The sequence below is a fragment of the Homalodisca vitripennis genome, chromosome 2, assembly GCF_021130785.1.
Source record: "Homalodisca vitripennis isolate AUS2020 chromosome 2, UT_GWSS_2.1, whole genome shotgun sequence".
Taxonomy (NCBI): Eukaryota; Metazoa; Arthropoda; class Insecta; order Hemiptera; family Cicadellidae; genus Homalodisca; species Homalodisca vitripennis.
In genome coordinates, this window is record NC_060208.1 from 24,607,271 (window position 1) to 24,626,439 (window position 19,169).

Sequence of the window (19,169 nt, forward strand, 5' to 3'; positions counted from 1 at the left end):
AGTGTTTCCCAATTGTCAGTAATATAGATTAACCATCTTATTCTCCAAGTGGTTTTTATATCTGTGTATGGATAGCTTTTAGACAATTAAAACGCATTCAGACATATGGGTTAAGTGCAATAAGCCAAAGAGCATAATTTATCAAGAGAATATAAAGATTTCCAATAAACTATAATATAAACATTAATGAAATAAAAGTTTTTAGATACATTAATATGTATCTTTTGGAATGTATTATTACATGATGACATACCATAGACAATAATATTTCTATTTTTATTAAAAATTTAATTTAGCTTGTGGTGAGTTAAACAAATGTTTTTGAAAGTAGTCGGAATTCGTATATTTACATGTATGTTGATTTCATGTGGGGTAAAAGCTATCCCATGCAACTTTAAAACATACCTTTAGCTAAAATTTAATTCATTAATAGTCCGATAAATGATTCAAATAGGACTGACTTTCACTTTTCATTTGCTCAATATACAAGTAAAACAAATAGGATTGTACGAGAAATACATAATATTCAATTCATTTATTAATATATGATCAACAAGGGAATGAAGTGGAGAGAAAACAACTCCATCTGAGTAGCCATTCGAGGCCGTGGTAAACAGTAACCACTCAGGTAATCCCTAAGGTAAACTTTCAAACGGACAAATAAGACTGTATATTGTTTGAATAGTTTTATACTCTGAGTTCATTCCTTTATCATTGAAACGGACCTTAACAAAATGTATTATCTCCAAATGCTCTGCAATAATATTTTTAAATTAATTTAATTGTTTGCTAATGATTGTATTCTTTTCAACTTAAAAATAGATATGTAGAATATTTGAGATTACTTTTTATGAATTCCCTAATTGCTAAGATTTCTTCCATTTTGAAATAGTTGTACGTATGGATAAAATCTGAATTTAAAGCATTTCAGTTCTAAAATAACTTTATATTTGTACTATGACCATGGTTTTTTATTTGTAGTAGACGGCTGTACCTGTAAATCATAATAATTCTAATTTGTGTGATATAATTTATTTAGAGTGACGAATCAAACCGAACCAAACGAAAATAGCCACATTTTCGACATGTAAACGAAAAACTTATATTTTGTATACATTTTGAAACATACAAGGATAAAGACATAAAGCAATATTTAGAGTGTTGGCTTAAAAAGCATTAAGATTTTAACTTGACATTTGTTTTATTCCTGAACTTTTCGAAATCACATTACACTGTTACAGGATCAAGTATATCAAGTTGTTATTCAATGGTTATTCCATTTGGTTATGCTAGCTCATACATTGCATCTCTTGTATAAATAGTAGGCCAGTATTCTTTGAAACCCTGTATAATTAAAAAAAGTTACTGTTACTATAAAATTCTGTATTCCATATTATGATATCAATTGATATATCACCAGTGACAGATTTATGGTTAAAAATACCGACAAGCGTTCAAAGCTACATGAGGCACATGCAGTAGTAAGATATACACACTTGAAGAAGCTATGAATATTATTAAGTTAAAAATTAATTCAATTAAGCCTTTTATAAAAATATTTCTAAGTATAGATTTACATAAACAGCTTAGATACTCCCACGGAACAGATTATTCATAAATAAACTCTATAATTGAAGCAGTGTATATTTCTGTACAGAACGCTGCAAAGATCTTAACTCCAGAGCTCTAATAGATATAGCGATTTATAGAAGTGATTACCTCAAATATAGCACTTACAGCCCACATGGTAACTGCAATGATAGAATCAACTAAGCAATACTTCTTTATGTCATCGTTATTCACAAAACGTTGTATTGAAATATTCTATTTATAAAGAGGAAGTATTATTTATTTTGAGAATTATTAGATAGATTTTAAAACACCCTTTCCGGCTTTATCAGAAGAAAATTAGATGTCACGTGTGCCTATAAGTCACATCTCTATAGGTAAAACTGAAAATACATTGTTAGTTTATGTATTTAATTTCTACAAATCCAATGGATCAATAACTGTCAATAATTTTGACAGTTTAAACATATCGAAAATCCTTAATTTGAAAAACTTAAAAGAAAAAATAATTATTAGCAAACGAATTTCCTTGTAAAAACAAAGAATTGTTTTACACGAGATATACGAGTAACTATTCCTAAATTATGTATGTAAACGTATTGACCTATAGCATCAATGACTGCTAGCCATTTAACCAAGCAGTTAAATATCCCACAACAAGGTTTTCCGGGTGCTGTTTTTCATACTCAGGAATAGGCACTCTTATTCCTATTTAAGGGGGGGCAACGTTTAGCTATAGAGCTTGACAGAGTCCAGGGCGAAGGAACTGCAATTGACCCAGCTCCGTGCCACGTATAAAACACTATGACGAAATACTTCAAGGATAATAATGGCGTGGGAAATGCCTTCTGGATTGGCATGGGAATTCACCTAATCTTAAACTTTTACAGAATTTGTGGGCAATATGTGAGGCTAGACCGCAAAAAAAATGGGCTGTACGGCAAAAAAAACTGGTGGAAGCAGTGATTCAGGAGTATTTTATAGATGAAAGAATCACAAACAATTGCAAAAACAAAATGTCAATTCCATGCTAAGAAGATTCCTGGAACCATACTAATTACTGGTAACAATCTCATGTAAGTGTACCTAAATGTTGCTTTGCCCTTATAAAATCATATTTTGAAATTAATTCTGATTGTTTACATTAATTCACACAATACTGTATATTCTTATAGATTTTTAAAGCCACAATCTGGAAATATAGAGGTCTAATAAATATAAGTAACAATACATATTGCTTGAAACTTGAGGTAATTTATTGTGCTCATTAATTGATAAATTGTAATATAAGTCATAGAAACATGGTTGATGTATATAAATATTTATAAAATTATAAAAAAATTTTATCTTTCGAACAGCAAATAAAAAAAACGTAAAGGAATTATTGTATTGTCTGTTGATATCATTAAGGAAAATTTATGAAATGACAATAGTTCCCCTAAGTGCCAAATATATTTGTTGTATATGCGTAATGATAGCAGGTTATGACACTTAATAGTATGGTTTTGTAGTAAGTAATTAAAAGTCATCTTAGTAAGTACAAAAATACATCATTAACATACAGTATGGGTTCCCATGTATTAATTTCAGTTACATTTTACTAGCCCTCTAAATAAAATATTTAGTATACTTAATTGTTTATAATAAACATAAATACATTAACATATTAATACAATTTAAAGTTTAAACATATTTATAATTCACGTCTTACTTGAAGATGTTGTAAGTGAATAAAAAATGAGCCTACTATTCTTTATAATGTCTCCCCAGGTTGTTGCAGTTGTTGCGTAACTTCTTTCGACCCACACAGTTACCTCGGGGAATTCCGTGCATATTATACGTGAAGCTCCAAGACAACAGTTTACTACTTTACAATAGAGATTGCATATTTTAATGTAGTTTATTTGTTTGATTTAACATAATAACATGAAAAACTGAAATAATTTACCAGTAATACAAATAACGTATCGTGTAACAGGCTGCTCTAATTTGTAGTTCTAAGTTTTAAGTATATAACACATTTAATTCTCGATTCTCCATGAAAAATTTAAAGAAAAAAGATAAGAAAAAAAGAAAGAAAGTAACTTTCGCGATTTCTTCATACATGATACATAAACATGTTTTTATTAATTTTTTAATGCTGTGGCGAATAACTAAATTACCAGAAGATAATTAAGTACCAGAAGATGATGTATGTTGAGGGATAGTTGGCCTTCTTCAAGTGTTAAACACATCGCATGTTAACATATAATATGATTGTATACAATTCGTTTCTAAATTTAATGAATGCAGATTTTATCATTGCCATAAGACCAATGTAAAATGTTCGATAGCAAACAGAAATATCCCAAGGAGTTACATGTACCATCATTTAACTTAGATTTACTTATATTAAAATAGAATGAAAAACTGAGACGTACCTTTTCTAGTATTGAAGGTGATAATCGTAACAAAAGACTTTGTTACTGATTTGCCAAGAGACTAATTAAATTAGTGAAGACCTATCTTAATAGACAGCAATATAATTCTCTAAAATGAATATTTGGGTTCCAAAGGTATCCCATTATACAATTTTGTATGTATTAAGTTATATATCGTAGAAACATTTTGTTCAAAATTACTATCCACATAATTATACTGTTTAAAACGTATTTTCGAAACGTGTATTCAGCGATCTGATGATTTTCCTTGACGTATAAACCTAAAAAATAAAATTCATTTTGGAAAATTTTATATCCACCCCCCCCCCCCCCCACCCCCCCCCCCCCCCACCCCCCCCCCCCCCCACCCCCCCCCCCCCCCACCCCCCCCCCCCCCCACCCCCCCCCCCCCCCACATGGCAGGGCGCGGGCATTACCATATTTTTTTTTTGGTATTCAGTATGGATTACCATTGGGCAGGACTCGCCGCACCATTCCCGTTGACGGCACTCTACGAAGGGTCTCCCCTATAGGGAATCCCAACATAACCAGCTATCTGATATTTAGGAAAAAAAAAGTATTAGTAATAACCCGAGAAAGAAATATAATAAAATCTTTTAAATATTATGTTTGTCCTCATAAGATATTATATATAAAATATTTTTAAATTTTTATATTAACAAAAAACAAATTTTCAATCCAAAATATATAAACATTTACTTATTAAGGCGCGTCGCATACTACCTAGAACAGCCCATTACTCAAATGATTCAAGCGTGACTAAACATTTACTTATAACTATTAATTCGCTCGGATTTATAATCATATCTATTTAAACTATTTATAAATAATCTTAACATTCTATTATTTAAATATTAATTGTAAGGTAGGCCTTAATAATAATTATATAATTTACAAACAAATAACAATACATTATTTTCCCAAAATAAACACATAATTAAATTCTAATCACGGTTCACGTCTACCTATAAAACGGCAATAATTTAATATAATTAAAATCGAAATTCATGGAAATGTTGCCAACCCAATCCCAATTTTGCACGACAACACAATACACGAGGTTACAAAAAAAAATTCTTGCAATAGATCTTAGTACCGTCTTGCTTTTACACTAAAAAAAGACAAAGTACCGTGTACACGGAATAAATCATGTTTCGCCGAACGGATCAGACCTCCCCAACTTTAGAAAGCCCACTAGAGCAAAAAAATAAAAAAACTTAACTCGGCATAGTTATTTAAAAATTAAACAAAATTTAGAAAACGTACGATAGACAAGGAATTCGACAACACTTTGCGACACCGAAACAACGTACACCGAGGAAACACAAGTTACAAAAATAATATATAAACTACTTATAACTATAAACTACGATAATATGGGTGTTCTGGCGATTGGGCAGTCGATGAGAATAACCGACAAAAATCTAATTAACTTTGAAAGGAGACCCGTGAAAAAACAAGACAATTACTTGAACCGAAAAGTAGTAGAAATTCAGGGGCACACGCCATGTGGAAAACGAGTCGAGCAGTGAACAGACAGTCAACTAGCCCCCCCACAATCCTCTACCTCGCACCAGCCAGCCCGCACACAGTACGCTTCTCCGATCACGTTCGTCCTGACCCGCTCCGAACAGTAGCCGGTGCTCGGTGCCGGTGGAACAAGCTGGTTTCGGTAAACTAGCTTCAGAGGCTCAACCAGGCTGACCTCAACCAATCAGGTCCAACCAGGCAAGAGTAAATCAATACTTCTGGACGGAAGTGGACTCCACCACCGGAACTGATCAAAGGACGTGGGCCCCGAGACGTGGGAAAAAATAAATAGACAAAAATAAAATTGCTTACCAAACTGAGCTCCGGCTTCAACGTCATAATGAAAATACTCGTTGTCATTTCCATTAATAAGTTTTACTACGTTTTATGGATTATATTTTATCCTATTCTTTAGGTATAAATCATTATATTTGTGTTCTGTTCTGAAGTCTGAATACGGTTTGTTCAAATAAATCTGTCTTTGCTTTAATTGCTATTGATGATACTGTTTTTTTTTTTTTTTTTTGGCACCTGAAGAAGACGGAAGGTTATTAAATATCAGGAAACATATCTCCCACTGCCTCCCATACTTGCTTCGAATCAAATAGGTTTAAAAGGAGCTAACTTCCATTCTTTCAAGGTGGCAATGACTGTGATGGTGGCCGTTATCCCTCTTCATGAGATCTCGACCGGAAGTAACCACTAAACCGAACATTACCTATCCTAAATATCCTGTCACCTGTAAACAGCGCAAAGATTATATTTTGGGCTAAATGCAACGAGGAATAGCGTTATATTCTTGTCCTAAGTGCAAGAAAAAACCTCATTACAATGCAAATGAGCGAAAACGTACTCGTCAAAATCGATGAAATTAATTCATAAACTTGGAACAAAGTACTGCAGAATGCTGAAAATGTCGACAATCGTACATAGAAGTTACTAGATATGTTGTGTACACGATTCCTTAGTAAACTTCATTTGTATCTTACTATGTAGGTTTATAAGCTTATGATATAACTAAAACACAACATTGAATTTCTGTAGGGCACACAACACACATTTCATGTTCTTAAGCAGTAAGGACCTTTTTTTATTACAAGCACACTTGATTTACAATATATTACTTCATATATTTAGCTGTTTACTCCAAGGAAACGAAAGGCTGCTGGTTATATTTACATCCGTGACTCACGTAAGCTATTACGCACATGGAGAACTGATACAGGATGTTGTTATACTGTATATACAGTACAGACGTATTGTGTTATTGTTTATATGCTGATATATCAAAATTTTTATTGTTTGGTTTTTTTAATACAAATAGTAAAAATAGCAACGTTTGTCTTATTCTACTTATGTACTTCCTTCTCTGTTTTACGAATTCAGTTAATGTATGTCTAATGGACAAAACATTCGGCTTGCAAATTAACAAATCCGATGTACGTGATGTAACGAAATGTAACAAAATAAATGTGGTGTTTTGTTATATTGTTTGCAAGATGCTGTGGAGAACGGTACAGCGTGTGGAATGATTTGGCACATCTCTAGTTCTTACAGAATTTAATTCATTGACTATCTTTCCAAGGGTATTCAAGTAAATTAAATACAAAAACAGACCTATCCTAGCTTGTATTATTATTCTAATAATATTGATATAATTACCTTGAACTAAAAAGCTGTTTTAGATTTTATCTCAATAAACATAATCCGTGTTTTATCTCAGTAGACTCTGAATATTAAAAAAAATTATGTTTTAGATTAATTGAATCCTATAAAAATTGCACATTGTCACTTGAATCCATCCATCAAGTTGTTTACAAGCTCGAGAATACTCAGAAATAAACACACCTCCTTATTTAGAGGAGTCTTTTCAAAGAAAACAATTTACTGTGGAAGGATTCCCTGAAGGTACTTCGCCTTACATCAGATGATGTTGTTGTGAGTTTTGTCACTTCTGCCAGAAGCCTTTCAAGCAATAAAACAACAGTTATCAAAATTAGCTATACATTACTTTCCTACCTTAAAATAGCTTTATGCTATTGGGTACGACGTTTTGGTTATTTTACATAAATAAAATGATAATTGTTAACTCGTTTAATTAAATGTTGGACTAACATGCACTTCGAGATTGATGCTATATTATTGTAAAACATACTTATCACTTATTACAGGTATGTATAATGTATACATAATTGGCTGAGCTTAGCTAGTTAATTAAAGCTCTGCAAATCCCATGGAACTACATCCACCATCATAGAATGCTATGATGCTTATTAATAATAGTTCATTAATAATAATAATTAATAATAGTGCCAATAATTAATATTAGTAATAGTTCTCGAGATACTGTGTACACCCGTGATAAGCTTTTCAACAGTTAGTAAACTAGTTTTTGAACTAGTAAACAGGACAAATTTTTTTAAATTAATCTAAATCAATTGGATTCTAACTCTACTCTGTTTAGTTCATTTGGCATTTTATAGCCTAGTTTTATTGAGCGAAGGATGTTGGTATGAGTCTCATAAAACTAAATATTATATCAAAATGAATGACCTGACTTTAAAACTCAATATCTATTGCTAAAAATGTACTGCAAAAATAATATTTATTGCAAAATACTCACAAAATCTTAAAGTTTTAGTTTCATTTTCCAACAGGATGGAGCTCAGCCTCACTGATACAACAATGTTCGGCAGCTTCTCAACAACACTCTGCCCCACCGCTGGATAGGGCGCACGGGACCTCGAGACAATGCCCTTCATTCTTGGCCTCCAAGATCACCAGACTTGACCCCATGCGACTTTTTTGTGTGGGGATATGTGAAGGAAAAAGTGTTTGTTCCCCCTCTAACTCATGACATCGAAGAACTAAAGAACAGAATAACTGTCGCAATAAGGTCTGTGAACGCAGATACGTTGTGTAAGGTTTATGAGGAATTTAGCTATCATCTGGATATTGTTCGTGCTGCTGCTGGTGGACATATAGAACATTTGTAATAACATACCTAAAACTTTAAGATTTTGCGAGTATTTTGCAATAAATATTATTTTTGTAGTACATTTTTAGCAATAGATATTGAGTTTTAAAATCAGGTCATTCATTTTGATACACGCTGTATTATAAATAATATTTAGTTTATTGCTTATCCTCATTAGCTGTTATTTCTAAATGATTAAAAGCATGAATTTTCCTTAATACGTCAACCTAGAGGATATATTTTACACAGAAGTCTCAGCAAATACAGTGTCAGTGCAGCAGTAACACACATATATATATATATACACATATGAATGTGTTCTAAATACCTTGCAGCAGAAATCAGCCAAATCCAAATTACATGGAGGATTGCCTCGCAATTTTTCAGTTATTGAATCCGATCTACCTTGATATTCCCATGTTTTTGCTTATACATATTTTAATGTAGACGCAAATACAGACTATTATTTCACTATTTCAATATCTTCTCTACAGTGATAACTTTATCATTGTAGAATATCTTGTATAGCACTGCTAGAGTAACTACTATCAATTACAGTTTAATTGAATTATCATTTGATTATTGCAGTATTAAGTTTGCCTCTAAACAGTTATGTTCAATAAATAACATTTAACACTATCGCTTATTCAAGGCAAACGAATCTACCTAGTAATTTAACTTTCTATTTGTTTCTGAGAAGAGTAACGATTGTTTTTTATGCTTGGGACTAGAAAAAGAGACAAAAGTAATATACGAGCCTAACTGGGAGATAGTGGGTAATATTTCATAGCTGTAAGAAAGGTCGTAATGAAGTTTTGACAAATTGGACTTTTATATCTAATTTGCACGGTGAGGCGAAACAATATAGTGTCGAGGTGTCAGAAGCATCCCAAGAGCATTATACAACGTTTGTTGAATTAACATAACTATTTAGTACTTTACATATTTAATTAATTTAATCCATTACATACCTACAAATATCACGTATACACACTAAAGATGTCCGTAGAAATGTATAAGTGCAAATAAATAGTATACAGTATATATATGCTAACTAATATTAAACATTGAGAATGAGCTTTTTTGTTTACTACAAAATCTACACGGAATCTATTCAACTATAAGTGAAATTTTACATGAACATAGTTAGGTTCTCTGGTTAATATGTAAGCCTATTCGTATTTCTAAAACCCCTCCGGTCTACGCCTAACTGATCTTTAAAGTTTAGAAAAAATCCCAGATTGTTTTCTAAATTTCGATTACGGCAAACGTATTTCATTAAATGAAAAAACTGTTTATTATAATTACCTGTTAAAACAAAGTTTTATGACACAACGATCATAAGTTTAATTAATTTAACCACTATTTTCAATTGGTTTATGTTTGTAATTTGAATGCATATAGTAAGCTTGGTAGTAACAATTCGTGTTATATTAACTTATCTGCAACCACTGTTGAGAACAGAGTAAGAATATATCCTAGATAAAATAATTAAAAGTTTCAGTAAAAAAAAAACTTTTAAATGTACATTTTAGGAATAAGTATGCAGTACTTGGCCAATATTGTAATGGAGGTATCAAAGATGATTATTTCATTACACATTTAAAGAATGCTATGAAACCAATCTTAGTTGTCTTTTGACAGGCGTAGGCTTCAAAGACGCGTGTTTTTATGTATATTTTATTTAAAAAGGCAAAGTAAAATATGGAACCTAAAGTACTAAGATCGGAGTAAATTACAATAACCTTAAATATATAATTCTTAACTGATTTTCTTGATCGTGGATTGGCTTTCGAAATATAATTCACTCAAACCAGAATTAATCATACACCGTACAAATTGTGAGCAGAGGCGCAGGAAACTGCTAGTAATAAATAGTTTTCAAATATCCCCTCTTACATACGAAGCTGTTTTGTTATTCAGTTATACCAGTAAATGGCATTTTTATTTACTTTCAATTTAACTATAGGTCTATTATAAATGTATTTCTGTAACTCAAAATGAACTATGACTATTTAGAGTTTCTAATCAAATTGCGCGGTATTAAATACGATAGTTTAGCATACAATCACAAAATTTTTGATAATACAGTATATATTTTTCCGAAACAATAAATAAAAGCATAATTTTTTTATCTTTAAATCCCAAAATTGTTTTATTAACGTAGTAATTTGTAATAAATATTGTAGATAGATTTGAGCGTTTTATTTATATTAGATAGCTTTTCATTTGCTATTATACTAACATAAAAAATCATTCGAAAGGAATTTTTGTAATGTAATTTTGTATTATTTAACCAACAAAATCAAAGATATTATCCTAAGATAGTTTACAGAACTTTATGCGGTACGACATCTGCACTGTCACTGTCACTGTGGCAATATTCAGGGGTGTTAACCACAGCTCGTAGAAGTGAGTATTGTGTACCGGCAGCGGATCTGACATAAGAATTCAATTACACAACAATTTACATCTGAATTGAACACTTACATCTTGCCTTGTACCATTCAAATTATACAGAAGTTTAGTGCTACGACATTGCAGTCAAAGTTACAATTAATTATAATCGTATAACAAAATAACGGCATCAATCCATTAGCTTTTGAATCCTCTTTCAATAATAATCGTTTTGTAAGTTGAAATTAATGTACTAATTGTATTGAATAAATTAAACATTTCAAATCTTTCAATAAAAAAGTGGAGTTTCATTTCGATAATTTGTATTGATAATCACACCAAAATTCTAATTTAATACAATTTAAGAATTTTCTGGTCGTTAGGACGACTACACTAAGCGTATTAATTAGAGTATAAAACATATTTTCCTCCTCGTCTGAATTTACACATTTTAATCTGAAATTTGCATTTACTTTTAATAGTTGGTGCTCAAATGAATGACGTTTAAGTTAACATTCATATTGCATAAAGTGCTTCCAGGTTCAAAATCCTTAACCACATAAAAAAAATATAATCTCCAATATTTTGTAACCATATTAGAGACTGCTTTAAGATCTGTAAGTTTAGTAACTCCTTTGTTCAAAGTAATAGTTTTTTTAGTATTTTGTTATTTAGGCCCCTATGTGGCCACTAAAAAATGCAACACAAACAAGGGTGTTTAATAGATTATACAAACTTACTTACACATTGCCATTAATCTTTCAGGGAATGGAATTCATGTCTTACTATGAGGAGCTCCTGTCCCCTTTTTAGGAAATGGTGGGGATTGTTGGTGGGATTATTGAGAAAACATAATTACATCATTAATAACTTTACATTATAAGTATGGCTCATATGCGCCGGGACTGAGGGGAAAACTGTTAGTAAAATAACTAAAATTATTTATTTTTAATTATTATTATTGTAACTGTTTTTAATTAAAAATATACATGCAGTGCTATTTAAAAGCCGTTAATCTCTTTACTTATATATATTATTAGTCATTGCCAAATAATTCTACGACTTCTATTCAAATCTTATACTGCAGTTAAACTTAACCCATCAAAGCGGGAAGTTATTTTTGTAAACATTTCTTTTAAAACTTGTTTAAATAACCTTGAATAACTTTTTTGAAACAACAAATGTCTCATGAATATGAAACTATGCACATAGTTTACTTTGGTTAAACCCCAGAATGAGTATGAGATGGTAATTATTTCGACTTTACTCTGTCCCAGGGAAAAATATTTATTATACTTACAACGAAAAGTATTTTGACACAATCCATTTTATTTCATAAGCTAATTTTATTCAACACGTTTTATGGACAAAATAATTACAACACTGCATTAAATTCATCACTCAACAGTTAAAGCTTTCAGCTATATTATAAATAGTAAAAAAACTAGCACGAAGTTAAATGTTCTTGTATTGTCTACTACGTTCATACTTCCATAAAAAAATTCTGATATATAATAAATCTGAGGGACTACTAATGCAGCAGTATTTAAAATTACATCCATCACTATTGTGTAGTAAAACTGATACAAAATAATATCTAGTGATTGGTAGACAAAATAAACATATGTATGTAAAAAAAATAGCTTTCCGTGATATTTTAACATGTGACAAGTTAAGTTTATTCGGAAACCAACACCGTTTTCTACCTTATCATTGATCTATTAAGGAAACACCGGGGCCAATTTAAACTGCTTCTAACATAAAAGATACAGAACACAAACTGTTTTAATGTGTCCTATATTTAGGACTCTATACTGATTTGTATGTCCTAAAAGTCAAACAATAATTATTATATATAATTATTTCCAAATCAATTGTTATTTTTTTCATAAATGTATAAGCTATCATGTTTAATATTTTAATATATAGTTAAACATTTATTATGAATGTATACATAATATGGAATAGATAATGTACACAATAATCGAGTTCAAAATATATAGATTTGTTGTGTTCAATGTACGCAAATAGGTATTATGTAAAATGGTATCTGTGATGGAATTGTAAATTGTAGAAATAAAAACATTGTCACTATTACAAGAATGTAACATACTAATTATTATTTCTAGGTAAAATCGTTTTAGTTATATACACATAAAAGTGAAAATTTAACTGTATTTATTCATTGATACAGTAGTTCAGTGTGTTTTATCGATTGTATTTATTATTGGTTTATACTAGTAAGCATTATTCACCGAAATATTAAAATTAAAACTTATTTCCATTACGTCAACCATCACTGAAAGATAGGGATTTCGGTTCTATTAAAACTCATATTTGATGTTGGGATGTAATGGAATAAAATTAATTAAAAAAAACATATATAAATGTATCTGATTGTTGAATTGCGTACAACATTTTATGTAAATATAGAAGAAAGTGATGCTCAATACAAACAAAATTGTAGTGAAGTATTTCTTTCATATTAACTTTTATCTGCATATAAATACTTAATGAATAGTATATTCGGTTGATAACGGTCGAATATTCCTCTGTAGAAATGACGAACTACCAGTGTTTATCAAACTCAACGTGTGGTGGTCCAGATTCCGTGCTGTCTGAAGACCAAGGCTGGAAAGAGCAAATGTAACATGTTTTAGATATATATAACATTAGGTGACATTTATATTTAATAAATTAGAAGAGACGTTACACAAATAGGGTAGTTTTTAATTGTATGAATCGTTTAAAATTATTTTTATATTCAAAGATTTTCTTATAAGCAGCTATTATGTTTCGAACCTCAATAATGGCTCAGTAGCTTTGATTTATTACTACTTGGATCTCTTAGACCATGTAGTCTACTAATAATTATGTTATTATAATATCAAGTATATAATACTATACTAAAATCAATAATACTATACCAAAATATAATACTAATAGTGTAATATACATAGTAGTACTATTGATGAGCTAAAAATTTGCTTCCTATAAAGAATATTTGAAAATTTGGAACAAGGACCTAAGGAATTGTGAATGAATTGATAGTTTGTTCCATTAATAAACTAGTTATTAAGTCGTTGTTAAGTTGCATACTACATTTCACTACAACGTCAATTATTCTAATTTATTAACGCGATTAACCGTGAGACCTGTAAAGCGATATAAATTATTAGCTATGTCCAAAATATGATAAATTATAGTGCTTTGTAGAATACTGTAGGAAGAAATTATTAGTTTTGAAATATCCACGCAATAATATGTGCACTATATTATGTTATACATTATTGTATTAGTTTCTCAGAAAGAATTGTATCATTAGTTGACTTACTACCTAAAAGTAATTATTTAGGTTATCATATAGGTTTTCTATAAGTTTATGACTAACAAACATTTAAAAATATTAAATTTTCTCACGATTGAAAGTAGTATATTGCTATAATTGTGTAATTACAAGCAGAATAAATTAAATAAAAGGCCTGAGTCAGAAATAAAATTATTTCAAAAATTTCTGTAGGGGAAATTTAACGTTTACGTAAAATGTTCCCTTATTTCTATACAACACGAACTTACTTTACAGTCGACATTATAAGGCCAGTCACACACGTTGTAGGCAGGGTTCCAGTATGTTCCTGGACCGCAGTCCCGCAGAATCAGCTTTCCGTGGTTGCACTCGTAGTATCTGGCACAGTCGGTTGGGTCAGGAGAGAACTGGCCATCCATGCATTCCTTAGCTGACAATATGGTCGTAATCATCTGAACATTACTCATTTAGTTAAATTGTTAGTTACAGTTTTAACTCGTTCAATTCAATGTGTTAAAATAACCCCTACAATATTGGACAACGGTACGTTGAAACTAAAATATCACTTTAATAATCTGTATACCTTAACAATTATATTATTTTATAGTTAAATTATGTCTTGAACATTTAAAAAATACTCAAAATTTTGATATAAAATAAGTACTATGGTACATTTATTGATAAAAAATTATTTTACGTACACACACTGAACCAAATAAAAAGATAAACTTAATATTTGCACAATTTTGTTAGTTTACACATAATTAACTGAGATAATAAATTCTATGCTGTAAAATTATAGATATTATAGATATTTTATGCATATGTGCTGATACACTCTTTCATTTTAAGGATATAAAGGAGAGCTGAAGTCCTTTCCTGTCCGCTGCGTTCCTAAAGTTGGTGGAGGGAGGGAGTATATAACTTATTGTTTTTTTCCTTGGGTTTGTAAATCGCAGTTTATAACTAGATTGCGTTACTAATATATTTATGTAGACCATGATTACATCAGGTATATAGTTTCTTTATGTGTGTATTAAATCTTTTTTTAAATGTTTTTTTATTGGGTCACCACTTTCGAATTTGGAATTATTTTTCAGCATGATGATTCATAACACTCATGTACTATTTTTTGGAGGTTATTGAAATAAATCTTGTTAAATATATATATATATATATATATATATATATATATATATATATATATATATATATATATATATATATATATAAAATATTTAACACTCATATATATATATATACATATATATATGAAATATTGTACATTTTACGGAAATAAAATAATTCAATTCATTTTTTTGAACTGTCTTATGAAGAAAGATTTCAGTTGCGAAGCGGTTATAAATTTAAAGTTACGAATCTACATACAAAAACCCGTTAAAAATAAAAAAGATGTTATTGGTAACGTACTTTCATGTTTGAGGGAGTCGCTTGCAATTCAAATGGACGTTTAAAGGCTCAAAAATGATGATCCATAAATAAATCAAAATCTTTAGTTTTTTCAATAAAAAGGTGGCTCCAGTACTAGATTCATTTGTATACAGCTACGAAGACTATGTTATTGGAGAAAATAGCATTGTCAAGACGTAAAATTTTGTATTATATTATATTGATGTAAAATTAATCGTAAAGACCATGTGCTCTGTAGATGTAGGTGAAGACATGTTTTAGATCATATAGAATATATTGAATACAAGTATTTTCTCTCCATAAAAACTCTAATAACAGTAATTAAAAATCGTTCATTTTCTCCTGAATGATATCATAGTTAATAGTATTAACTAGACCAGAGATCAATATATAATGATTATATTGTTGGCAGCAATATTAACAGAGATAATCTTTCCTAAATCAAAACGTCAAGACCTATTCCTATTCTGCAAAATGTATTATAAAGGCCAAAGAAGAACCAGAATATACAATAAAAAATACAATAAATATAAAAGGACGAACTTACTAACGGGCAGGTTGATATTTTACCTTTAATCTCAAAATAGGCCACTACCTTGCAAACTTTGAGGCGATAGACGATTTGCATTGTATAATCAAACAAACTTGGTTTTCTTTAAATCGATACATATATTCTCTATAAGAAGTAAATTATTCGTCACCAACGTTAGTTAGTACAGTATCAACATGGTTAAAAATATTAAAAGTTATGTTTTAATATTATAATTTTCTAGTTTGACACACATAAAACCGATCATAAGACAAGTAAATAATGCTTATATGCCTCTCAGAGAACTAAATATGAAGCTTAAAGCCGCTCTAAAGGGTCTATATATTGTTATAGCTGACGTTGATTTAATTTTTGGTTAAGTTTCTGAAGGTAAGTTTTAACTGTGTAAAAATAAAAAAAACGATAGTCTGAGAATACAATGTTGTTTATAATGTATATCCATTTTGATGCATTTCCATTTCTACCTCCACCAAGTCTAGCACGGGTGACGATGTTTCTATTTCTTAGAGAAAATGTGTCTATCAATTTCAAGGAAAACTAGATTATGTGATTAGAAATATAATTTAATTTTGAGATTAGCTCCAGTTCACATTCCTTTTATTGCAGCGTCTGGTATCTGACGCTGTCTCAGACTTGACTCCTGGAATCATGTTCGTCTAAAGAGATCCAAAGAAAGTCGACGACGAAGAAGCAAAAAACATGAAACATTTACACCGTTTCAACATCAGAGACACCTATAAATAGGTGAAGTGGTAGCCTCATTGTATCATCAAGTACATAACTGAATGCACTACGATGTGACAAACACAATCTCTAAGCACGTTTGAACAATTAAATTTTGAGACGAACCAGACTCCATATGGTGAAAAATAAAAAAATATTATTATTATATTCCAGGAGTCAAGTCTGAGACAACGTCAGACACCATACGCTGCAGTGAAAGGAAGGTGAACTCGATCTCGTAAACTCAAAATTCAATAGAATCGACCCTTCCCATCATAGCTACCTTATTTCTAGAAAATAAATTGGATCTCAGCTCTTAGACTAAATAAACTTTCTTATCAAGGTCCAAGTCTCTAGGTCCTTTCCAACAAGAATTATCATACAGGGGGACAGAAGGACATACGGAGGACTGGCTTTTGACATTTTGATCTGATAGGATTCTTTCTTAGTCCAGGAGGAATGTATATAATATGTATCCAGTCTCTCTCAGTTAGACGAACAACGACAAAATGTAAAGAAAGACCTATCGTGTCCTAAATAAATACGATTTGAGATAAAACAGTGCCATATATTACTATCATATTAAAACCGACATGAATCTTATTGTATAGTCCACTACTCACAGATATTGTGGAGAACAGAAGCTGAAAGAAGAACACCATTTCGGTGCCGTCACACAACACAATACCATACACTTCGCAACTAGCTGTAACAGTGGTGTCGTTCTGTGTTTAGAACCGTCTGCGTAATCATGATAACCTTGTCACTATAAATAAAATAGTTAATAGCGCGAGGAAAAGTCGTGTCGCCGCAAAAGAAAATGGTACCACGGTTGATTTATCGTTTAATGATCGTTGAAAAACTAAAAATGTGGATTACTCTAATGTTTAAATCGACTTCAATGAATTAAAAAATTAGTTGATTCTACATGAATTTATGCTGCTTCAAATGTATTTTTTGAGGTCACGTAATGGTTTTGTTTACTAATTTGTACAAATAATTTGTAAAACTTTAGTTTTGTAACAAAGGCAACAATTTTCTTAGATACATGTTTTGTTTACAGTGTCAAGAACAGTCATGACAAAATATAAATGTCATCACTTACATGCAGGTTCATAAAAACGAACATGAATGAAAAAGACTGGAAGATAGATAGACATTCATAAATAAATTAATATATTTTCTTAATATGACGAAAAATTAAACAACACTACTGTGTTTCATAGCAGTTACTTTTATTTCTAAATAAGTTACAATGTATAGAGGGATTATTGTGACAACATACTGATTCCCAAAGCAGTACTTTGTTCTACAGTTCGATACTAGAGGTTGTGCCTTGGGATCCAAAGTTTTAAAAGATTCACGTACAACTGCGAGCGTTGTTGTTGTCATTTACGCGAAGCTTTGGAATTAATTCCCTTAAGACATTTACAGCGGAATTGAGAACGCGATCTCAGCTCGAAAAGTTTCTATTTTTAACTGCTTAACAGTTCTTCATCTCCGCTAGCCTTTACGGGGTGTTACAACAAACGTATATAATAACTTCAAATTTTCAAACTTTAAAATATTTGCTCTCTTAGTTCCACTTAGTGAATTCAATTTTAATAAGGTTAAGCATTGTAAATCCTACAAAATTAAAACAAAATTGAAACTAATTTTCCAACTCAAATTGTAACTGCTATTTTAATGAAATTTATTTCTTAATTTTTATACGCCGGGGTTATTTAGGTATCCAAAACTCTTATTTTGCATATATATATATATATATATATATATATATATATATATATATATATTTATATATATATTTCGTATCAATCGAAAGCTCTTACACTCATTGTGCGCTTTTTGTGAATTTGAAAACATACGACTATATAGCTCTGCCTAACGTTTGCACAATGTTAAAAACTAATATTTCTGCTTAGTTTAAAACTACGAATATATAAAATGCACATGTGTTCATTAAGCATTTACTCAATCGTTTTACGAATTGAATACTACTTGATGGTTTACATTTTGGCATCCACAAGTTAACTATAGTAATATGACCCGAATTTTCATAGCAGTTACATTTTATTATTCTACGTGAAAAGATTTGTTTTAAAAACCTTGAACATTAATTTATTGGTATACTGGATTAACCGAAGTGTATTTTAGTTCGTCAGAGTATTCTCTGGATATGTAATTGAAAATGTTTATTCAATTAAATATATGAAACATATGTTAATGTGCACGATTTTAGAT

The 19,169-nt window shown here is 30.5% G+C and overlaps 1 protein-coding gene across 1 annotated transcript; it reads right to left on the minus strand.

Annotated features, from left to right (window-relative positions):
- Positions 1–13,284: 13,284 nt before the first annotated feature.
- On the minus strand, positions 13,285–17,680 carry LOC124356221 (peritrophin-1-like). Its single transcript, XM_046807405.1, has 3 exons — positions 17,549–17,680; positions 14,491–14,673; positions 13,285–13,545 (listed from the first exon to the last, which is right to left on the minus strand). Exons 1-3 carry the CDS (start codon positions 17,585–17,587, stop codon positions 13,483–13,485), a joined length of 285 nt encoding a protein of 94 aa, XP_046663361.1. The 5' UTR covers positions 17,588–17,680; the 3' UTR covers positions 13,285–13,482.
- Between the last annotated feature and the right edge of the window lie 1,489 nt (positions 17,681–19,169).

Excerpts from the sequence above, each read along its gene's own strand:
- LOC124356221 (XM_046807405.1), bottom strand. The coding sequence starts at position 17,587 with ATGGTGTTCTTCTTTCAGCTTCTGTTCTCCACAATATCT. Across the intron at positions 14,674-17,548 it reads TTCTGTTCTCCACAATATCT|ATGATTACGACCATATTGTC; the intron begins GTGAGTAGTGGA and ends AGTAATGTTCAG. Across the intron at positions 13,546-14,490 it reads CTTATAATGTCGACTGTAAA|CCTTGGTCTTCAGACAGCAC; the intron begins GTAAGTTCGTGT and ends TGCTCTTTCCAG.